Source organism: Galleria mellonella, unplaced genomic scaffold, assembly GCF_026898425.1.
Source record: "Galleria mellonella isolate WM207_F2 unplaced genomic scaffold, CSIRO_AGI_GalMel_v1 utg28, whole genome shotgun sequence".
Classification (NCBI taxonomy): Eukaryota; Metazoa; Arthropoda; class Insecta; order Lepidoptera; family Pyralidae; genus Galleria; species Galleria mellonella.
Window position 1 is genome coordinate 6,517,785 of NW_026442064.1, and position 26,257 is coordinate 6,544,041.

The following is a 26,257-nucleotide window of genomic DNA, read 5'->3' on the forward strand; positions in this document are numbered from 1 at the left end:
TTCATTATTTCATTTGTCAATTACGAAGCGATTGTAACAATTGCATGTCTGAATCTGAAGGTCTTTGGTACTCAGTTAGTCCGAGCCTTGACCAGAGTTGTCTCTACTCACGCAGATCATAGTTCTCAACATCAGTCAGTGGCATCAGTTACTGTGATGTCAGATCGAACTGAAAATATTCCTACAATATATGTAACTTGGATAGAAAGTAGTCTATGCTCTTTTTCTTCCTAGTTATAAAATGTATACTAAAATGTAACAAATAAAGAATACACATTACACATACATTTATAATATTAGTAACAATGTCGACATATCGATTATGTTCTCATTTAGGTATATAGATTTAGACGACAGTTTCGGATCTAAATTTTCTCAGCATAATTTCAGTTTCACATATTTTAGTATTTTTACAGATCAGGAACGAAGGTTCTATTTAGATATTTTGTTTGATAATGACAGACACGTTTATTACATAGTCCACAAGTATAAATTCACAAAGATTAGTAATATTAAAATATTTATGAAATCCTATGATTTTTCTGTTGCTAAATACAATGCCATACCATACTATACCGTACCATAGTCCTCACGATAGTATGGATATTACAGTGTATTGTGTATGCGTATGTGATGCCTATGGGGTTATGCATGCCTATAGGCGATTGTTGCCGCTTTCCGTCAGCTTATAACAAACATTTTGTTTCATAATTATAAAACATGGATGGTCAGTGACCATTCATAAGTACACATTGATACGTCAAACAATTTGATCATGAATGAACGAATATTGAACAATACTTAGGAAGTAGCAAAAAGTCAAACTATAGAGAATTCATGACCTTTTATTGTGTTTAGTAGCATTAACAAAGGCATTCTTTTGTATTGGTACATAGGTTATGTAAACGGGAAACAGATTACCTGAATAATGATATCTGAGATAGCAAACATACCGTGTGGGCTACCTTCCTTCGTTCAAGGTAGCTGAAAACATTTCGGCGGAATACTTATATATATAAAAACACACATACAGTACTTGCATTGATACTATGACTGTATAGCAGGTATGAGTATTATATATATATATATATATATATATATGTATGTATGTATATGTATGTATTAATATATATATACATGCATATTTTGAATATGCTTGTTTGTTATTTTGTATTTATAGTGAAAATAAATAGCATCACTGTATATTTTGTCACCTTTTTGATCATTCTAAGACTTATAGAAAAGTCGGTTTAGAATAGAAGATGTTTTGTTGTCTTTTTTTGTAAGCATGCATTTTGCATACAAAAAGGAATCATAAAATTGACATATTTGAATTATTACACTATTCAATAACTACTCTCTATTTTGCAAAGCTATTTTTTTTTAATCTATTCAGAATAAGGTGGGTTGTGCAGTCAAAGCAAAGGTGTGGTGTACCTATAGACATTGGCACAGCGTCACATATTTGTACAATCCAGTGTGGGTGACAAATTTACAATGTAGTCATCTCACTGCCATCTAGACGATTATTTGCTCCTTTAATGGTTACATATGGTGTCAGTTCTATTGGCTTTCATTAGCGACTTACAATATCCATTATTCGCAATCTCATCTTAGGCGCTGAACGAACTAATATAATGTAATTTTAACCTTTATTTACCTTTATCAATAATGTATTACTGTTAGATAAACTTATATAATATACATACACATTTACTTCGCCGAAAAACAAAGCAATCAAGTAAAATAAGAGATTAACGCTTTTTATTTTTAACAGTAATGCTTAATTAATAGGTAACTTAAAAAACAAACGACTTATATTTTTATTTCTTTTATACTAATAATTATAATTGTTTAACACAACTTGCCCCATAAAGTAGTTTTTTTTTTTTTTTTTTATTTTTATTATTAAGCAGCAATAGTCAATTAAAAAGTGAATTTCAAATTGTGACTTCTAGATATTCGTGATTTGTACTGTAAAACCTACGGGTAAAAATTACTTGAACTATAAAGTAATTTTACAAGTAGGTAACATTTATTATCACTTTACATTACTAAATGGAGACTAATTTATACCTTGCGGGTCTACTCCAACGCAGCCCCCCTAGAAACTATCGTGGTTGATTTTTAATGAAAGAGTCACGACGGGCCATCTGACCTTCTGTCATTCTCACTTATCCTCACTGATGTCTGTCTGTATATACCGATAGCGTAGGCGGGGTTACCATTCCATTATCGTCCTATAAAAAATAAGTACTTACGACAAATCGCACTACAGCAATAATTTTATTTATCTCGATGATACAGTCATGCTACTCAGTTATTTGATAGCAATCTTTGTAATTCTCTGGAATTATTGTTTACTTCGGACTTTAAGCACGAAGTTGCGAGATAAAATTTCCAACAATTACAAATAAGATACTATAAAAACAACATTATATTCAATTTACAAAAAAATATTTAGTATATAAAGTTTTTTTTATGCATGACAACGTAGTGGTAATCCTGCCTGCGCTAACGGTATACGATGACGGGGCACCAGTGAATGACGATAGGTGAGATGAAAAGGCAGGTCAGTTAGCCCATCGTAATGAATACACCAGGAATTCAGCACGACGGTTTCCAGGAGAGACCATGTGAAAGTCGACCTGACCCGACTGATATTGCTAGGCATTGGAACTGGTAGTCCGCATTACAACAATCCCTTCCCCCCAGTATGTTGAATTAGATTTTTATATCGCTTCCCTAGCCAAGTTAATATTTTAACAAAATAACCAGATTAAAACTGGAGATTATTTAACATGTAACTACTAAAAAAGATTTTTGAATTCGATTATGATAATGATGATAAAACTTTATACGATAGCAACTATTATTATCAAAGTAGGTTTAGAATTGGCAACAAAATCATAGAGATATGTATGTATGTATATGTTACGTACCAAAATACATAAACCACTACCCGTGACAAATAATATGAAAGTAGCTATAGTAACATATTCTGTGGTTGCATCATAGACAAACAAATATGAATTAATTCCAATGAATATGTATCTAGGTAAAGTAATTAGATCGAAAATCTAATTTTAACAAAAATTTTTAACTAAACTTATACATTAGAGATTTGAATGAAACCTAATTATGTTTTATGCTATAAAAATTAATTCATTGACAGGTTGATACAGGTTTAGAAATATAAAATTTTCTTCAGGAATTGTATGTTTTTTTAAGTTTTAAACCAAAGAATTTTCTAAAATTGCAAGTCTTCCAACATGTATAATTGATATTATATTAATAGTTAAAAATGATACTTATTTTTTATATAGATGACAATGACAATGACAAACATATATATGTATTTGTTCAGTTTCCTATATGCCTTTGAGTATTGTATATATCTAAAATAGTTATATATTTTTTGTTTTCTATATTTGGTAACTTTTTAGTAGGTTCTAAGGCAAGACGTAGTAATACTGGTTTTTCACTCTACTCCTAATGCATACAGTACAAAAAATCCTCTTTTGTGTTCACCCCTTTGGAAAACACAGACATGAATCTTAAGATGATTTATAAAATATATATATATGCCATTCATTAAAGCGAGGTACGAGTGGGTAATCCACATTTATCTTCATTTTTTATGCCACACAAGAAACAATGAATCTTTAGTGGCTAAACATCCGACGCGATAACAAAAACACAATCTTAACGCGATATAGTTGTTAGTTGGACGACTAGATACTTAAATTGTTATTGTTTTGTTATACGTTTAGAACAAGATAATTACAGTTTCATTACAAATTACAATATCACGATTTTTTTTAAATTACTATGTGTAATACGGAATGGCGTTATGTACTTATTCCTTCCATAAGTATCCGTGCGTTTTTTAGTGTTTACCAAAAATAATGTAAGATACACGTTCAAAAAGTATCGACCACAGTATTTTATGATCGATATTTGTCTAATGCTATTGAATTTTTAAAAATATGTTATTAATCTAATCCAATTCTAATTTCATTTTAATGCTTACTAACCTGTATATTCCCGTATTTATTATTTATATTTTGTGTATTTATTCCCAAAATATTATAAATGTAAAAGTAGGTTTATTTATTCCCTCTTCAGAAAGTTAATATGGAATTGTGTATACACGGAACCTAAAAGCAATAAACAAACACTGTAGTACATGGATATTTAATTTTATAAAATAACTATGTCGATAAAATCAAATGGATGCAATATGGCTACATTTTTTTTAATAAATAGGTCAGAATTTGTAAGTCATTGGGTTTCCATTCGTCTTCAAACCAACATATAGAAAACTCGTGAGAAAGCTTTGCACCTACTTATTGCTTTAATAGTATATAAATAGGATGAGTTTAATTGAGTTAATCGCCGGATATCTCGACATTAGCAATACCAGTCTACTACTGAAGTCTCGTTTTATTGCACACTGTGTTGATCCAGCAATATAGGAAATACGTTAATAAACTTTTTCGTGCTTTATAGAATTCAGATGTTTTGTTCTGCGAAAATTAAATCTCATCTGTGAAGGTCTTTAGGTTTGGTGGTTGCGATCTCGGCCGAGACTAGAACACAAGCCGAAATTCGATTTCGATTACGGTTGTCAAACCTAGATTTGATCGGAACATAGAAATACGTGTGTTTATTTAAATTTACATTTATTAAATTATGCTATGAATTTGGGTTTCATTACACCTAGGTAGTGTAATTGGCTGATTTAACACTATACTATATCATAATGCAATGTCAACTATATATACTCGAAATAAAATAAAATATTTATTTATGTGTCTATATAAATAAAAAATAATCTGAATATGTGACGATTTTATTTTTTTAAATATTTGTTAAAGTCCGAGCAAAATCTTATGAAGAACGATTTGGAATAATCCTGCTATAATATAAATACCAGTTTTTCCAGTACAAAATGTTTCTAGTTGCCAGTTTTTAGCGGGTCAACTAATCGTCATGGAATTTGATATATACATACTATTTGGAATAGAGAAATACTTATATATAGGTTACTATTTATCCCTGTCTATAAGTATATCCAGATTGTATAGACGCGTATACTGGGTAAAACCTACTTTGTAATCATAATAATATTATTATTAATCGTTATTTATAAACATGAATTATGACGTCTATTTTATAATAAAATATGTCATATATACAGTCATAATGTCTCATAATCATACCTAACAAGAAGATTAACATCATTTTTGTTGTAAACTTCGCAATAAATTTTATCAATATACCTACATTCGTTATTATAACATTAACATATAAATTAATTGATAATTTACATTGTTATGTTATATGGTTTTATTAAATTATACTGAACATACATATGGCGCCCGTATATTGCCTAAAGGCGCATTAGATAAATTCTTGTCTGGTCGTCGCATATATTTAGCGATAAAGGTAAACGGCTTGTTCAAGTTCCGATGCCCATGGTATTGTTCAAGTCTATAAACCATGGTGTATACGATATTGATAATTATATTTTATTTCCCGTGTTAATGTTTTGACGATCGAAGGCGCTTCTAGTATTTTTTTTTTGCAAACAAAAAATTATTTTATATCTACTCTTTATGCCACGATACCGCACTTAAAATTAAAATATGTTCAACATGCCCTTCGTAACCTCTCGTCGTTCATTGGTGTGTTTTATCAGAATTGGAGTAGCAGTCTTTTTTTTGCGGACTCAAATATATCCATCTTGTAATCATATTATCATGTGTTTAATACTTCGTGATATAGCATCGCGGTTTAAAACTTCAATTAACGTGTCCGCTCGTTACTCGTGAGTACAACAATTAAGTGCACTTGCAGTGTTTGAATAACACTGATGTGACGTGTGCCGATGGTTGTACCTGCCTACTTACCACTCATTATTTACGGTCGGCCAAATGCTTATTTTATAATATAGCGACGCGCAAAATATTGCCTATTATAGCCTGTTTCAATATAACTTAAACGTAAACAAGTTTTGTTGAAATTATCACAGAAACACTCTGTAAATGATATTAGTGACAAATAGAAATATTGAGTCAAACAATAACTATTGAATATCATCAGACTGTCTATGTTTCGATGGTTTATTATTTTAATTATTCTTTTGTTTTAATTTTCATGAAATTCTCTTGAATAATACTGTGGGGACTCTGTTTCGCTGTAGAACTAGTAGATGGGGGATTCATTTTCTACACAAGCCTAAATTAATACAAATTTTGAGTTATAAAATTTTATACAAACTTTAAACCTCGAACGCTGTACATTTACATAATATGAATGGGAATGTATTTTCAACCGATTTCAAAATAAAGGAGATTCCATTGTATTTTTTTTTATATTTGTTATCTCATAACTCCGTCAGTTCTAAACCGATTAGTTTTTTTTTTTTATCTAAAAGAATATGCTCATTGATTGGTCCCATAGAAATATTTTTAAAATCGGTTCAGTAGTTTTTTTGATGATTTTGTCACTATTAAAGTCGTTTTTGTTACAGTAATCATCCAGTACTCTTTGCTGTATGGCTATGGTCGTACCCCTCTTTTGATTTGCCTCCACTTCCTCCCTGTCCAAATTTCGAATATTTAGACCATTCAAAAAATTAACCACCAAGTACCCTTCATAAATACATATTTGTGCAAGAACGACAAAAATATTCACGTCATTTTTGTAAAAAGTTTGGAAAGTACGGTTTCGGTTTAAAGGATTTGATTGTATCTAATTATTATCACAAAAAAATCTCGGGAAAAAATATCTAATTTCACCAGGAAAAATCTCCTCATTGAAAAACTGCCAGTGATTCTCTTTCATATATATTATACAGAATAACGGCAAGTGTTGGAAAATAAAAAATCCAACAATGTGCAAATTTAATAAGTGGACGCCCTAATTCTGACGTACTCGTAAAAACCGAAATTTGTTAACATCTCAATTGAACGGTAACATTAACATTGTCAGTGTCAACCGGGAAAACAGCGCGGGTCAAGGTCACTCGTTCTAAATTAGTCTGCACTTTTTATTGTTGCAGAACACAAAGTGACTAGCTGTCATTAAGTACTATGTATTATTATATAGAATAGATGGTTTGTTTAATGATCTACTGCTTCATACAAAATAATAAGAAAAATATTCATAACATTGTGTTCCACAAAATACCGACAGTCAATTGTGGCAAATTCACTTATTTTAATTTCAAAATTAAACTGCGGAACTGATTTTGATAACATTTTTACGAAAGCAATGACCAAGTAATTTACCTTTCATATAAAAAAAAGAATTCTCCAAATCTGTTTACAACTAACGGAATTATGAAGTAACAAACAAAAAATATAACCAAAATGACAAACTTCTTCTTTTTAAAGTCAGTTGAAAATAGAATTCCAACGGATACTTTTATGATTTACCGTAGTACGTTACGATATCAATATTTTTTTCGTCATTTCTATCTTAACACCGTAATATCATAAACCTTCCCCATAAGAGAAGTTTGGCCAGTAGTTGCAACGCTTGGCAAACGGGTTGACAATCGCAGTTAGGCTTTTAGAGATGTTTTAAGAGTGACGCTGCTGCTTATTCCTCTTTCATTGTTTCTCTTACGAAACTCGCAGGAAAGAAAGGAGTGGCCTATTCTATGCCGGGACAACACGGTCAACGTTACGTTATGAACTTAGATTATATAGATACAGTGTCTCCATACAAATGCTTCGAGAAAAGCGGGTCAATGTTTCCATGCAATTTTGCGTGATCAATAGTATGAGTGTTTCCTTTATAACTTCTATATTTATTTTGTTTTTTTAATTTTAGTATCTGATTAATGCGTAAAAATGCATTTAATTTATTGAATAATTAAATATAGATACGCCAAGAATACATTTGGTGCGAAAATATTCAGAACATTCATACAAAAACGAGTCGGCTAATTAGCTGACAAAAAGTTGACCCGTTTTTAAGACTCGATGCTCTATCTATCCATATAATCTAAGGTTACGATAAAGTACGAAATAATTCTATTTATTTTAATTCCCATGTATGTTCAGTGAGCACATTTAAAATACAAGTTTACGTATCTCTAATTATATATCTAGGTTATAACAAATTAATAAACGTAAAATTAATTAAAAAAAAATACAAGTTCTCATCATACCCCGAATGCAACATGCATGCAACATTTACTTCTAATGTATGACTGATCATAGATTCTATATACTGTACGAGTATATTTTACATCTATTACCTGTAATATAGTTAGGGTTACTCTATCTAGGGCGACTATCGTCTCTTTATCGTTCCCCCTTCGCCTATTCTTTCTAATAATAATCAATTGTTTTCCTTTTTAGATGAGATCGAATTACCTTCAATATCAACATTCGTCCTGATTACTGTCGTTTAATTTCCTCTAATAATCGACCTTGTGTCATTCACTGACAAATTATTCTGTCTTAACAATGAACATCGATATGAGGAGGTGCATGCTTCGTCATTCACCATCACTTATACCGTTAGCATACAATAATGTATTTCTTTTTAAACTCAACATTGAATCGCAATTGCTTTTGTTATAGATATAAAATAATACCTAAGTATTTGTGGAAATAGATTACTTGTTTCTTTAATTATTTATGGGTCAAACGTTTAACCTGAAATTTGGCATGCTACCTGCATGCTAAATTGTTAATAATTGCCTAGTATTTAGATATTTGATATGTAACAGAATTTTTACACAACTTACAATGGTAAATTAATTGTTAGCATCATAGGCATTAAAAATACACTGTGACACCTATACATTACTATTCCAGAACACTAAGGTGTTTTAAGGATGGAGGTTACTTTTTACCCCAGGTAAAAAGAGTACAGTTATTAGCAAGCGAAGTAGCAGCTGGCTATATATACAAAATAAAAATAAAAAATTGTGGCTAATATAATTCAGTTTTTTTATATTTTAAAGTTTGAAAGATTAAGATTTTAAAAGTAATAAAGTATATTGTAAACTTTCAAAGCAAAATATGATTATAAAAAGTTTAGTAGTGATTTGGAAGCGCATTATTTAAATTATTATTAAGAAATGTAAAAGTTTTTAATAATTATAAAGCACTTGTTGTATTGAGATATAAACTTCAGAATTCAGTTAATTAGGTATATGAGTGACAGTGTACGTAGGATGCCATTAACATATTTAGTAGTTGCCACAATCCATATAATAAAAGACCAACATATTATTTGCTGTATCTCGTTAATAAAATGTCCTTTTTGATCAAATAGTCGTGTATTTGCTTCACGTTTTGAATATTTTTGATTGAAAAGGTCTTTATACAATTAGTCACTGCCTAATGTTATGTACTTAAAACACTATTTATAATATAAGTTCTACGTTTAAGAAGCCACTATTGCCATAGCAAAAATAAGCCTGTAACTTCCCAACCATACCGAATTATTAATTTATTATATATTAATACTAAAAAAAACTTATTCAAATTGGACAAACAGATTGATTTATATACTTATATATATATATATATATATATAAGTATATATATATATATATATATACTACCTATTGACGTTTTGTTTTTGTGTGGAATTCATTTTCTATAAAATTAATTCTATCTGTATCTCTAGTGTTTTATTATTTAAATAAAATATTTTTTTAAATTTTGAAAGTGTTGTTATTATCTTGTTTTGAGATCCTATTTTACATCATTGTAATCTATTTAATAGAATTTTACATCATTCAATTAAATTAAATATACAAAATAGTTTAAAAGGGTAAAGAGAAATCATGTTATTTTTCTGTTTTCTGCTTGTTTCCAATTATCCATTTATAGCATTACTTACGTTCTTTTAGTGTTAGCATAGTTTTGTACTATAGTACAAATTATCGAGCAGATAGACTTATTTATTATATTCGTATAGGTGTAACTACCTGATAAATAATTACAAATTAGACATTACACATAATAACTACCTTTATTGTATTAACACTATATTTTTGTACGTGCGGTGTATCTAATTGAGTTATATTGAAACAGGTGCGCGATTTATTGTCGCTTCAAGAACAAGGTTCTATCAAGGCGTTCACGTATGTGGTATTAAAAACATATATCGTACATATTTGTACGTAATACGAGCAAAATGCGTCTAAAATGATGGCCACGCAAATTTATTGGGCAATCAAACGATTTGCGATTGTAACATGGGATTTATACAGATATTATAAAATAATAAAATGAAGATGGCCTCTAGGTACCATCCTTAGTCTATGACCTCTATATTTAATATTTATACAAAAAGCAAAATAAATAATTAAATACTATTCTAAATTATGATTGCTTTACCAAACCGACCTAGAATTGATGAAGTTATAATTTTGTTTGCACATGCGTAGCGAAATGCTTAGCTTAGAATTAACTAATGTGTTGCAAAGCGACTGTCTATGTATTTTATTTATTTGTATACGGCATTTTGTATAATATCCTAACCACTCTTAAATTATATAGATAGAGTGTCCCCATAGAAATGCTTCGAGAACAACGTCAACTTTTTTTATACAATTTTGCGTGATAAATAGTTATGAGTGTTTACTTTATAACTTCATATTTATTTTGCATCTTTTTAATGCTTAAAACTCATTTTATTTATTAGATAATTAAATATAGATACGTCAAATTACATTTTATGCGTAAGTATAAAGAACACTTATAAAAAAAGAGTCAGCTTATTTGACAATTAGCTGACAAAAAGTTGACCCGTTTATGAGGCTCAAAACTTTATCTATATGTTCTAAGTAAATACTATATACAATTTGCAAATATGGGCACTAACAAAATAAAAATATCCAAGAAATTCTAAATGTATATCGAAAAATAAAATTTTGCCATTCAGTATCCAACGCTATGGGATTAAAAAAAAGTGCGTTTACACTATCTGATATCCAGTGCTGGTGCCCATGAGTGCAAAGAAGATATTTACTGTTATTTAATATTGCTTATTTACAAAACTGCCTTCTTATAGTTTAGAATTATATAATTTGTAAATTGGAATATTTATTAAAATTAATATATCTATATAGAAGGGAGACACGAGTCTTACATATGTATCTACATTACAAAATTATAGACATATTTTGATTGCATGCATTTAAAGGGTTATCACTTAAATATATTTTTAATGAATTATTTTGCAATTAAATAATCTTAGCATAAGACTAAAACTCAGGACATTCAGCGATATTAATGTTAATGCAGACATATGCTCTCTATTAATTTTCTCTATATCACTTCTTTAAAACAAAATTGTACATTTGCAAGTGAAGAATAATCTCAATTCAATGTATGTTTATTTTGATTTCAGGATGAAACTGGTAGGTTAATGAGACGAAACATTGTAAGATACGCGATCCTTGCATACGTTATTACACTCCAAAGGGTATCTTTAAGGGTAAAACGACGTTTTCCAACCTGGCAGCATGTTGTTGACTCTGGTAAGTAGCTAGAACTATAAATGTGATGCGCAAGCGACTTGATCATACCTACTATTGCTTAACGTTAAACACGCTATAGCGAATATATTTATTATATTATTATATATATTAATAAAGAGCGCAATGCCTGTATGTGCAAACTATCAAAAAAGAAGTTTAGGCATATAATAGAGAAAACAAATTTATATGCCTTATTTCCGATTTGATAACATGACATCTGAGCTCAAGATTATAACATTCTTGTTTCAGGCCTCATGTTGGAAAGCGAAAGGAAGGTTTTCGAGAAAATGGACGGGAAGAGTCCAATGTCGAAATACTGGATGCCCTTGGTGTGGGCGACAAATATTATAAACAGAGCAAGAAAAGAGGGTCTGATAACGAGTGATCACATTGTGCAAACCTTGTTGGTGGAATTGTCGGATATTAGGCGGCGCTTGGGTGCGCTAATTGGATATGATACAGTGTGTGTACCTCTTGTCTACACTCAGGTTTGTAAACATAATTTTACAGGAGTAGAGTTGATACTGTTATATTTTACGTTTTAGGCTAAATGTTTTTATTTTTTACGAGTACTATCGGAAAAAAGATAGAGATATTTAAGAACTATTCAGACAGTCGGGACGGATTTGCCAATTTTCTCTGATGTCGAGTATGTACATACGAGGCAGTATTTTTCGACGCTTTACGTATTTGCAATATTCTTGTGTAACTAGATTCGGGCAATCTCGAAAAGGTCCGGTGCTCTGTGAATAGCGCCTTATGATGCGAATTTCTTTTGTTCATCTGTCCATTCGGCTATCATAGCGCTAATACTACGGCAACTAAGTACTGATGTTATTTATTTGAAAATTTGAAAAAAAAAAACTTGTTCTTTCCATATAGACCCAAGAATTTCTATTTAACTATAACCAATTAAAATTAATTATAATCGTAGAGGCGTAAGTATATTTGTTAAACATTTAATGTGCATCGCTTTGATTAGCTGTTTCGATACCTTTCCCTTTGTTTTTTACACTGTTCATGAATCGGGCGTTAGACCTTGAAATGTGAGGCTTAATTTCGGTTGGTCTGTCTAATCTAAACTTAAAACGGCGGCTACAATCTTGTTATCCTCTAAGGTTAGACGTTTCTGCACAAGAAGGCGGAACTTCTAATAGACGGTGAAAGATAAAACTCTAAACATAAATATCTTTTTCCAATTTTCGCCGTTATTTTTTTCTTTGTTTTAATATAGAGTACCGTAAATACAACAGAAAAAATCAAAATAAGTTAGTAAATATAAATAAAAAGTCAAATAAAAAACGTAAAGTATTTTGAATAATATCTAGAATTGATATGTATATCAATAATTACTGGTGCCACATTCGGGTATTCTGACACTTCCCTAAGGTTGACGGGGAGAAAATGCTTTTATATGTACACATACGTACATGTACTAATGAATAAATAAAATATATATGTGTATTAAGTTTAAAATTCATTTAATGTTTTCTCATTCGGCCTATAAATTAAGTCATATTACATTTTATTTAACAGAACGAGTAAATACTAAAAAAAGGAGTAATACTGATTTTTCAAATTAAAAATAAGGCCTAATATTGATTTAAAGAATAACCCTTACTATTATTATACATGTGAAAGAAAGCATTTTTGTTTATTAAATTACAGCGCCTTAATGGCTTAATCAATCATTATAAACCGCTACTTTTTATACCGGTCAGTAACTATATGTATCCCGGTTATGTAGACGAAGTTGCGTAAAAGCTAAAATCTGAATACGTAATTTAATCGACCCTTAAAGTTTTTTCGAAGTGAACATAATAAACTTTTACTACAATAAGGGCTAAAAATCTGTACTGTAATTATTCATTTATTTTTCACAAAAAAAAAGGTCGGACATATCTTCTACTTTATTACATAAAGACACGTAAAACGTATAAGTTAATTGGCTAGTTAAGACATATTTACTTGAAAATTCGCTAGATGGTGTTTTATCAAATAAACATTCATAACATGCTTTCGACAGCAGAGTATAAAATCACTGACAGTACCATTCAAAGCGTTACCAGTGAGCTTTAAAATGAAGAACATTAGTTACGTTTGTTTGTCACGTTTCTCGAATACGTACGTACCTATACTATGTACTATACATACGTAATCGAAAAACATTCTAGCCCAAAACATTTAATGTAATAACCCAAATACATTTTATCATTGTCACTTAAAATCTGTACAAATAGCTCGTTAATACGTAATAACGCGTTATTGACGCTAAAGACTGTATAATTTTATCATTTATATATAGTTTGAACACATAATTCATGGTCGAACGACATATCCACTACGTCGAATAGAATTAACTTCAATTGCTTTAGTTTTTAAAAACTATGTTTATACAACCCGACAGCTCCAGTTGCATGTCATATTGTAATATCGTCATAATATACTAGTTTATATTTGCAACTTCGTCCTCGTGATCGGAAGATATTGATTTAACACGATAAGAAGTAGCCTATTTTTTCTCCATCTCCGGAGTACGTATCTAATCAAATTTCGTGACGACTATATCAAGATGTAATAAACAATAAGTATATTAACATAGAAGGTTATAGAATATGGTTAACATAATAATGGTTAGTATAAGGTCATCTTCATCATCAAAATCATCTCAGCCATTCTCCGTTCTCTGCTGAACCTAGGCCTCCCTCATAGACTGCCATAAGCAATGGTCCTGAACCACCTGCATTCATTGATTCCCTGCAATACATTTGAGGTCGTCACTCCAAACAGTGCGTGATTGTCCTGAGCTACGTTGGCCCGTACGAGGTCATCACTCAAGAACCTTTCTTCCCCGTCGGTTTTCGGTTTTTCGAACTATGTGACTAGCCCATTGCCACTTCAGCTTGCTTATCTTTCGGGCTAAGTCGGTGACGGGTTCTTTTACGGATATCCTCATTTCGTATTCTGTCACGAAAAGAAACTCTCGTGTTTCTTTTCGTGTCACGAAAAGAAACATAGCTCTCTCCATAGCTCGCTAAGCAATTTAAAACTTTTGCATACGGGCAATTATGTAGGACCATGTTTCAGTTCCATAGGTCATCACTGACAACATGCACTGGTTAAAGCCTTTATAATATAATGCAGCATACTTATTGCTCTTATTTAATACAAAACTTTACTTTTTATGCAACTTAGAATGGCAAACAAGATAACGGCCCACCTGAGGAAAGGTGATAATAATTATAAACATGAGCAGCTTAATATCATAAAATATTCTATGTTACCTGTTGTACCCGTCATATGTTGCCATTTCTGAGAACTATGTCTTATAACTCCATATCCTGTAACCCGACTACTATATCTCTCCGATATAAGTACAGGAATGAAGATTATCACCTTACACGAATCATGTCTTTTTGTAAATACTAATCTACTAATGACTATTGAACTTAGCAAATTTAACAAAAATCTATAACAATTTATGTAAAATGGATTCTTAAACTCCCTTATAGTTTCCAATTCTGCCAGTGATTAGTATTGGATACCAAGTTCTTTTCTACGTAATACTGGTGAAGATAAGCTAAGTAAAATACATATGCCGGTGAACAAGACGTGAGAGGGTATGCCATTTTAAATATGGGCTAATTCGTTCCAATGATAACACCGTAACATAACAATTATGTTCACATGTGGGCGGCGAGGTCTCACGTTTCTGCTTCATTATACGTACGTCTCGACGTATTCTAGCCGACTGCTGTATATTTTAGAGATACCGGCTTGCTAATAAATATTTAGTTCTATATTGTTTCCAAACATACTCGTACAGAACTAATACAATTTCATAATAGGTATTTTGCTTAGATTATGTATTTTGTTTATAACTTACGTACTTTAGATTTACATCTGTTTGTGTGCGTTGGTAGTATAATAACAATGGCTGACAATGGTTGAAAAGTAATAAAATAAAGCGAAAAGTTGTTGTTTCCATTTTTAATCCCGTGAAGATTTTCATTAGATTTTTAGAACAAATCACTCACAGACATAAACTGATGGCGCAAGTATCCCAATTTGTGTTGAAAACTAAGCTAGCTTTTATTAATATTAAAAGATAAGCCTTGATTTACAAAACTTGTATATTATTTTGAGATTATTATGAAAATCGAACCCGGTAGTGCATTAGGCGATGCAACGAATCTATTAATGTGCCACAAAACTCGTCACAGTTATTCATGTGTGGTAAATATTATTTTTAGGAAAGATGAAACTTTTGCTTAGTTTCATTTTCAAAAATAGATGTAGAAAAAGTACATACCTAATACTATTTTAGATTTTATATATTAGATTAGTATGTCTTCGGACACACTGTGCAGAGCTTACGACGAGGTATCAAATTCTAAGGATATCTAGAGCCAGTCGACTATAAATATCTTAAACCGCGGGATATCGTAAAGCTAATGCGTAGGATCTTTAAAATTATAGAACAAAACAGAATGAAGCACAAAAGATCCCGATGAGTCAACATGTGGCAGTTTGTAGGCTGACTCCAGAGGCGAATTAAAGATAGGATTATATTCACAGATTTCCTTAAGTAGTTTCTTTACGTGCTATATGGTAGAGAGTTTGTTACATTAATAATAACAAATTACAGGTGGTCACACTTTCTCTCTACACATACTTTGTTGCTGCGTTGATGGGTCGGCAGTTAGTGCCGGCTGCACCTGGGAGCACTTCTAAATATGAACCCGATGTTTACTTCCCACTGTTCACAGCGCTACAGGTAGATATTCTTAGGAATTATGTCCTTACCAAAAAAATATTGGCGACTAATGGAATGTGGTAATTATCTTGTATATGAACTAACACTATGGACAGTACAGTGATAGTAGTATTACACTGCATATTTAATCAAAAAGACTAACTCTTGTAGTTTCTTCTCAACAGATAATAATTTTCTGAAACTAATACAGAAATTATGACAAATTAATGACGATTAATTAATAATAATTAATTTTAATAAATTAGATGCCCTTATTGATAACTCAAGTATACCTCTGTACCCATTAATCTCACTGCCAATCTCTATCTTTTAAACCGAAACAGGCACCGCTATTTGGTGACAAAAATACAAGTAAAGCAATAGTATTCACATATATGACTTTGTAGTCTTTCTTTGATAGTTTCTTGGTAATCAAATCATTTGATTAGTACCTACCAGATTGAATGGCTGTGTTTCGATTTGAAGGGATATGGCGTGAATTTACAAGGTACAGAGGAATAACACCTGAGTCCTCAGGAATGACAACGCATGGGGGTATCATGGGCGAAACAGTATACTCTGTTATGTCTATGGTATTGCTTATGTCTATTGGCGACGATTACCACTTTCCATCAGGTGGGCTTGTTTGCCATTCTAAGTAGTATAAAAAAAATCATTTAATGTTTCTCGTTATAAATATGGTATGGTGTTCATAGTTGTTGCTCCTATGCATTATAAAATAGCAGAGATGGGAATTAACGCAGAAGAGTCTTGACTTTATTACTTCTATTATAATTACCTATATTTTATGATATTATAAATGTATTTCAGTTTTGTTTCTACGTGGGCTGGTTAAAAGTAGCTGAAGTACTAATCAATCCGTTTGGTGAAGATGATGATGACATCGAGTTGAATTGGCTTATTGATAGGCATATAAAGGTAAGTTTATATATTCATTTATATTCTTTATTTTTCAAAGTTAATTAGTTATAAAACCCTTTAAAAAATAAAACGACATATTATCATCAGAAATTAAGTCATCGGGGATGCTCTGAATAAACGGCAAGCAATATATGCTTTCAATATGGCTGAGAAATTACACAATCCCCTCTGAAACCTTTCGTGGATAATTCTAAGTGAATTCGTCACGATGGCCCAACTGATTAGATTTTATACTTACTCCAAGCATTTACTGATACATAGGCAGGGTTACCGTTCCATTACCCATTATAACCTGTTTCCCTAATTCTCTAGAAAATGAGTCTTAATTCACAGTAGGTATTATCAAATTTACTGAAATAAAAAAAATTATATTAGACATCTGATTGTTTTTTGGAATAATGTCTTAAACTATTTAATTTCTTTTCCAGGCAGCCTACATGATTGTAGACGAGATGCACGAGGAACACCCTGAACTCCTCAGGGATCAGTACTGGGAGGAGGTTGTGCCAAAGGACCTGCCATACACTCTAGCCTCAGAACATTACAGGCGTCACGAGCCGCCATGCTCGGCAGATCACTACAAAGTGAAAGCTGAGGATGCTGTATATGCTAACGTACAAGCACCACGAAAGAGCCATGATGAAACTTATGCTGATTATGTTAGTATATATTAAAAAATATACCATCACACCAATTAACATCACATTGTTAGATACAGGACTAGATAAGAGGAGAACATTATCCTGTCTATATGTCTAGCCGTGATCAATCCTTTACATATTTAAGATGTAAGAAAACTCGAAATGAATCCTGGTCACCACCATAAAATATGCTAAAATAATTATGCACTCATAACTTCAGCTCTCATTCTCTTTGGCTATTACTATTATAGTGAACACAAAATGCGACTTGCTCACATTTAGCCGAACACGTACAAGTAATCGCAGTATAGGACGACCCTCCACTAGATGGAGTGACGACCTAAAATGCATTGCAGGGAGTCAGTAGATGCAGGTGGCTCAGGACCGTTCTTTATGGCAGTTTATGGGGAAAGCTTATGTGGAGTGAACGGATAATAGCTGAAATGATGATACCGACTCTATTTTTTTTTTAATATTTATTTTATTTTCTATTGGCAAACTCCTGTAAAATATATACATATCTTTGCGTGATATGTATATATTTTTGCGTAATTTTGTCCTTCGAAACTATAACCGTTTATAGTGTCGTAGTTTTTTTTATTGTTGGTAGCCTTTAAGTGGCGTGCCTGTTAACTCTTATTGTGGATCATCACTATGTACTAACACATAGGGGTTCAGAGGTTGAAAGTTGATAAATTTCTACAAAGTAGTAACAAACTCTAAACTGAACTTTTTCATTCCTTTCAGGAGAGTGTAGATACACCATTGGTAGAAAGGCGAAAAAACTGGTTTCAAAGACAAATATCAAGAATGGGGTCAGTCCGTTCAGCGTCCACTGCGTATTCCTCTGGTGGTTTATTCGGACGGAATCGCCATAACTCAGTGGTTTATTCAAGCCCTGAAGCGGGTCAACCCCCTGTGCAGCAGCATCCTCCTCAAAAAATGTCCCTCTATGATCGATTAGTGGGACGGAAATCTGGTCGAGGGCAACACCGTCAAAATTCTAGACATGGTACGTTATTCTAAATATTCTAATTTTTGTTATTATGTAAATCTTCGACTATGCTAGTTGTACTGGTAAAAAATTAACTTATAAAATTGCCTGTAAAAGTATTTATTCCAATTTAAAAAAAAATCTATTTAAAATATTGTAATCTGTAAGAATTAGGGAAATTAAGCAGTTTATAATGATTTGACGCTTTTATTCAGGTGGACAAAAGAGCAACGGATCCGCAGTGCCTATAACGCTACGCAACAGACCCCGTATTCCTACGCCGGACGTGACAAAAGAAGTAATCGATCGTGAAAGTCGGCTTGCTATGGGTATGCAGAATATGGGTGTCATAATGGCGCATCAAGGTTACCAGAACGAAGTGCCCGTGCTCGGTGCGTTGGTGCTTTCACCCATACAAGAGCTGGACAGCGGTTCGGTGAACAATACATTGCATGCCGGCCAGCCGGGCACGGCGGCGCTGGCACAGGCTGTGCTGTCGCCTTCTGGTATCACGCCAATGTTAACAGCTGCACCTGTCGTATCACCAGTGACGCTATCCCCCATGGGGGTCACACAGTTGTCCTTAGTTGGTTCTGCGCCGTCGACACCCCGTGCAGATCGTGGTACCACAGGTGGTTCCCCAGTCCCTCCTCGTGCTACTGTCGTCGAATTACCTCCATCCGACCGCGACAGCGAACACAGTGCTGCGAGCACTGGCACACCTCCAGAATTTAAACGGAAAGTGAATGGATCCAAACGAGGAGAAGTCTACGTATAGATGACAAGAAATTGTAACAATAACTTGTGGTGCTTTGAAATGTGATTGTTAATTTTGACTGACGAGAGTAAACATTGTTATAGATAAAGAAAGCTTATTATAAATATTATGGACTACTATTGTATAAACTAAATTGAATTTAGGAGCAAACAGGGATTGAATTGTATAGCTTTCTATAAAATATTTTCTATTTATCGGGTATTCTTCATTTATAATCCTTATTAATGAAGGCAACCTTTTCAGAAGTTTCGATCAATTTAACTGTTAGTTTGCTACTACCACTGTTAGGAAGCAAAGAACTTCATTAATTGATAGAAGTCTCCAACCTCATCCCTAATAATAAAAAAGTATCACAAAATGGTTAACAAAGATTGTCATTGATTAAGTAATTCATGTAAATACTAGCCACCCGGTCCGGCTTCGAACGGGTAGATAGAGAAAAAGATAAACTAGTATTTTAAATTAACACTATATTTTTAGACCAATATAAGATAATAACAATATTAAGTGGAAGGCTGTTCACTCACATCGCTGCATTTTTCTCACTTTTAGCATTTTTATATCCATCGTAACTTTGGTAACATCATAATAGGCCGCCCCTTCCTTTCACGTGAGTGTTAGAAGAGGTGACTAAGAGAACATAATGGTTATTGTCCTGTGAAAAGTGTTTCTTTCCCTTTTGTCTATATATTTCAAATAAGGCAAAAATTCTAACTATTAAATTGATTACTTCCTATTGAAATTAAAACGAAGAATATAAAAATAAAACGAAGAAGATAAAAATGAAGAAGAATGCTGATAAAAATTTAGACTATTATTAGCGAAACAACGAATTTCAAAACCAAGACCCCGATACAAAAAAAAATATTCAGTAAGTATTCTATTCCGAAATCTTTGGTAGGTACCGTACAGGTCTGCGACAGTTTTTTTCTTTTTATTGGTAAAAATGGTATGGTAACGCCGTCTGTGCTAACGAGATACGCTGGCGGAGCACCAGTGAAGGGTGATAGATGAGAATGAAAACAGGTCAGTTAGCCCATTATAATGAATTCATCAGGAATTAACCATGATAGTTTCCAGGGAGAACCGCGAGGAGGTCCACCTGGTTGGGTATATTGCTAGCAATGGGATTCCCAGTCTCCATTACTAACAATCCCTTTCCCCCCGGGCTGCGACAGTTGGAACATCATTGTTGGAATAATGTTTCTCTATGAAACTGACACCAAACTATAAAATAAAAATACATCACAACAGATCATTGTCATGTCAAAGAGCATATAACCAAGGAAAAAGAGATCGCACTTCATACAAGTCACACAATACATCTTACCAATCTATAGAAAAAAATTCTCCTTTTCTCTTTATATTGGCCAGCCCGATGTTCAAAATGGAAACGAATAGACTTATATACTATAGTTCGTTTTTCGATTTTAATAAAATGTAAATATTTCTCCCTGAAACGCGAATCATGTGATAAAAGAAATATATCAATTTTATGTGAAATTGCATATTTCGATGAATACTTTTTAGCTAAAATAAACAAAGGATAATATTCTTAAATATATTCATTATTTTATACAACATTACCTTGAGACCTCGATTTCATAATACTATTGATAACGAACACAAGTTTTCAGCAATTCCCATAATGTCATCAATTTTTAGAGTAGATCTCGTAATAGAGTCAATATTTATATAAAATCGTAATTCCCATGTTAAAATAAAAAGAAATATATATTAAACAGAGCTAAAACTGTTCCATGAATAGAATAGATAATAGAATTTAGATGGCAGCTATTTGCATCGCATTTGACAATATTTTTGTTAGTTAAGTTAGCATTATTGTGACTTCATTAATTAACGTTGGCATGATGTTTTCTGACCAAATCTATACATTAAAAGCTCGTATGAAAGTCACGCGAGACTGGGCCATCTCAAATAGGCACCATGAGAGTCACAGTTATTTATTATAGTATTAATAATCATAAAATAATAAATAATAAAAGCATTTATAGGATAGGAAACAGCGTTTTACTTATAAATACATATTTTTTAATATTGAAAAAACTAATATGTGTTTTAATAAATTACGTAGTAATAAATAAAAATATACGGGTCGTACCAATGTCCCTCGTTCCATTGTGGAGGACAATCGTGAACAGCTTGTGTCTAAAATCGAGAGAACGTTAACTGGAGTCTCCGATTGGGGACGACAAAACTTAGTCCAGTTTAACCCCGCTAAGACACAAGCTTGCGCGTTCACCGCTAAGAAAACTCCATTTGCTGTGGCTCCACAGTTCCAAGGCACGTCTCTTAACGTCTCTAAAAGCATTGGGACCCTTGGTGTCGACATCTCTAGTGATGTACAATTCCGTGGCCACCTCGAAGATAAGGTGAAGCTGGCATCCAAAAAACTCTGTGTTAAGCACACCGAGTAGAGCGAAGCATTACTTCACGCCGGATCAGCGATTAATTCTGTACAAATCGCAAATCCGGCCCCACATGGAGTATTGCTGTCACTTATGGGCCGGTGCACCTAAATACCAGCTTGAACCTTTCGACTCGTTGCAACGACGAGCTATGAGAATTGTCGATGATCCCAGGCTCACAAGCGGTATCGTACCCTTGAGTCTTAGGAAAGATTTTGTTTCAATCTGCGTGTTCTACCGCCTAAACAATGGATTGTGCTCAGAGGAATTGTTCAATATGATGCCCACAGCCACTCTACCATACCACACTACCATCGTACGGCTCGCCATCGACAGGAAGTTCATCCTCATGTCCTACAGCCTCAATGGTCGCGTACAGTGCGGTTTCAGAGATGTTTCCTCCAACGAACACTCAGGTTATGGAATGAGCTCCCTGCCGAGGTTTTCCCAAGAGACTACAGCATGGGGTTCTTTAAAAGGGGGGTAAAGAGGTTTCTTCAGGGTCGGCAACGCACGCGTAATGCCTCTGGTATTGCAGGTGTTCATAGGCTACGGTAACCACTTACCATCAGGTGGGCCGTATGCTTGTTTGCCACCTCAGTGGTATAAAAAAATATATAAATAAATTAAATTCAGTGTGATATAATACTAAGCATAATTGACGGTTTTAGCTCAATTTTCAATAGATTTATACCGGTGAGTAAACAATAATTATATAATTAATGTAGTTGAATATGAGTTTGCGTGTATTATATAATTATTTTATTCGGTCATATAGTAGCGTAGCTATATATGACCGAATAAAATAATTAATATATTATAATTTCTATGCTATGATACAAATTTTACTAAACTTGTTAATATATTTAAAATCAATGAGTGTTGTTCCTACCATTGTTCCTACTATTTATCGAAATTTAACTGAAATTGAATTATAAGTAATGATACATTACAAAGATAAATAGTACTTAAAATTATATATAGTTAATTAATTATTTGTATTTGTAGAGTGCAATTAAAATGCCACCTTATAAAATAAAAATAAGTTTAGTCATTTTATAGTTTTTTTTTTAATGGATGATAATGGAATGGTAACCCCACCCGCGCTATCGGTATACATCGGCGGGGCACCAGTGAAGGATGATAGGTGAGGATGAAGTAGGTCAGTTAGCCCATCGTGATGAATTCAACAAGAATTGTTCAAGATGGTTTCCAGGGGGAACCACGTGGAGGTCGACCTAATAAGGCATATTGTTACCAATGGGGCTGTCGAACTCCATTACTAACAATCCCTTTCCCCCAGTCATTTTATAGTTATATGTAATTGTAATAACCTAATAACTACAAATAGGGATATTTCTTTTATATCGTACATGCGTACGTATATATTTTTTAGATCTGAATACATGTTTTTTTTTTCAGATGCTGTTTGATTCGGCACAATACTTTCAACTATGTATTGTTTAACGCTAAAGAGGATTTGCATTGCTTACGTATCGAAAAATTAGATTTTAAATTGAAGTAGAGTAAAATAAAGTAACTAAACACAGATACTTGTTTCATTGTCCATGTTTTCCGAAAAATTTGAAAATATAATATGAGATAGCTAGGTTTTTTCACGAACAATAATGAAGCATAGAAAGCATAAGTTGAAAATATGAATAAGATATTTTTCTTCTGCTCACTTCTACACTAAAATGAATGTAACTATCTTTTTCTGTCACATGTAATATTCTACTATATGTGACGCACGCCAGTTCGACATATTGATAAGTTGTATATGCTGCATTCTCAAATTATATTAAACACTGAACATTTTATGATTTTTATCACTAAAAGTGTAGAAAAAGGACGTGAAATTTGTAAAGTGCAGTACCTATTCGTTTAATAGTGTAATTTATGGCAACATACCAGATATAACTATTCACAAATATTTAAACATCTTTTTTTTAAAACAACCTATCATGAATTATAGAAATATTGAAAAATATACACATTGCTAAAGTGTGTATTTGCAAATCATTTTTATATAATTCCATGGAACAGTATACTATTATATAGAGACTTTGAAATAAGATGTAAGGTTATTGTTTTTCCGATTTACAATAAGTATAGGATATGGTTTTGACATTTTATGTACCTACATACTTTTGGAAGGGGTGCTGCATTTAGGTCTATGAGTTTTAATTGTATTTAACGAGGACAAATACAAAAAAAAAAATATTGTTCTAACCTGCTATGAATTAAGAAAAAAGCAAGTAATAGTGTATCTTTCGTCCCCTTTTTACTAATTATATTTGCATAAGAAGAAAGGAGGCAAGAGTATAAATCACAGATTAAGAATAGGGTCCACAGCTAACAGTACTACTCCCCATTGTTAATAATCCCTTCTTCCTCTAAGAACAAAAAAATACATAGAAGGAATAATAAAATTGTCAATTAATAGTAGGCTAGTGTATAGAAAATGTTATACGATCGTATAACCGTACCAAATTCAGATACAATCTGCTTGCATACTTACTACATAAACTATGTCAAATATATAATTTAGTTATGTAAAATTTGTTATTGACAAATAATTGACATATCAAACATTTTTAATATACTAGCCTGCTATGAATTGAGGAAAATGACAACGTGTATGGTGTATCTTCCGTCCTCTTTTTACTAATTATATTTGCATTAAAAGAAAGGGGGCAACCATATGACTTATTACAGTTTTTATTCTATCATTCCTTCTATGTAATTCCTTATTCTTAGTTCTTCCCCAGAGGTTAAAATTAAATTAGTCACTTGTTACGAATGAAGTATGTCAACGTCATTATTATATGTTAATTTTGAGAAGCATTGAAGAATTTTCGAAAGTTTTCGATTGATTATTTAAAAAACCTATAAACTAAATCGTTAATCAAGGAGTATGTTGCATTTAAATGTCGTTAAAAACTATGTACCTACATATTTTGCTTTAATATTTTTAAATATAATGGCAGCTTAATAACTTTAAATACTCTTTATTGTTTCCTCCAAAAGACTACAATAGTAAACTTATTATAGATATAAACAATTACAAGAATTAATCACAATGAGAAAACAATGGACGACCTTATCGCTAAAAGTGATCTCTTCCAGATAATCTTTGGATGGAGATGAGTAGATGTAAACAGTTTGATGGGAGGACAATAAAAATTCTATTATTTCTAAATATAGAGATGTAATACATGTAATAATGCAAATACTTACACTATATATATATATACAAGTTGTTGTATCAGTTAATTATCTGATTTTACTAATATAATAAGCTGAACTAGGCTGCTGGCCAATTCAAACATATCGTCATAGTCATAGAATACTGACGGATCTTTATATGTAATATTTGTCAGATCCGTCAGTATTCTACGACTATGACGATATGGGAGCCTAGCGGCGGCCTTACTCATTGCAAGGCTCCGGGCGGTAGGTCTTTGCGAGGCCCTTTGTCCTTCGTGAAAAGTATGTGATACGAAGCTAGGTCTGGTTGTTTGATTTAGGTATTTGTCATGTTTGTCGAGAAATGTTAAAGTTACAGAAATAAATAAGTTTGAGTTTTAAATTGCTCGGGTTGTTACGCGAGGTCCCTGCAAAAGCGAGACCCCAGGCGACTGCCCTGTTCGTTACCCCTTAAGGCTACCGCTGTGGGAGCCCTATTGCAATTAGACACCTATGCTAAGAAAAGTGGCTATCCACAAAGTCTTAATCCTGATAGTTTAATCTAACAGTGGTATTTACTTCTTTGGCGCTGATATGGGAAATCTAACATATTCTGTTTTCTTTGAATTAAGTTAATTAAAGTCTACATGTTACAAAACACGAAATTATTGCATACCTACTGCATACAGGTAAGTGCCTTTTTATACTACACTCACGTTTTTTTTTAACACAACAAACAATAATTTTAAATTTAGGTTAATGGATACGCAATCTCACAAGGAAAATTCGTTCATTTAGTTTCAGGTGTTCTTGTAACCAATAAACAGACGAATATCGATTTTGAGAATTGTTGATTTGTTTTATTGCATATTTTAAGCGTCCTTAGAATTTTTAGGACTAAAGTACAAATTTTTTTGACATTTGCCATTTTATTTATTTGATCAAAATAAAACAATTTTAAACGACATCTTTTTAGTAGTACATTGATAATTTACTATCTTAAGTAA

At 32.3% G+C, this 26,257-nt stretch overlaps 1 protein-coding gene across 3 annotated transcripts in view; it reads left to right on the forward strand.

Moving 5' to 3' along the window:
- LOC113517864 (bestrophin-4) overlaps positions 1-19,826 on the forward strand; it is a 51,486-nt gene extending 31,660 nt beyond the window's left edge. For 2 of the 3 annotated variants that reach the window (XM_026902609.3, XM_026902617.3), the window contains exons 4-10: positions 11,392-11,521; positions 11,771-12,009; positions 16,170-16,298; positions 17,109-17,216; positions 17,648-17,878; positions 18,608-18,872; positions 19,070-19,826. In XM_026902609.3, coding sequence (XP_026758410.1) covers positions 11,392-11,521; positions 11,771-12,009; positions 16,170-16,298; positions 17,109-17,216; positions 17,648-17,878; positions 18,608-18,872; positions 19,070-19,632 — 1,665 coding nt within the window. In that variant the 3' untranslated portion in view covers positions 19,633-19,826. The remainder of the gene's footprint in view (positions 1-11,391; positions 11,522-11,770; positions 12,010-16,169; positions 16,299-17,108; positions 17,217-17,647; positions 17,879-18,607; positions 18,873-19,069) is intronic. The other variant, XM_052895474.1, reaches the window with a different exon arrangement.
- The last annotated feature ends 6,431 nt before the right edge of the window (positions 19,827-26,257 follow it).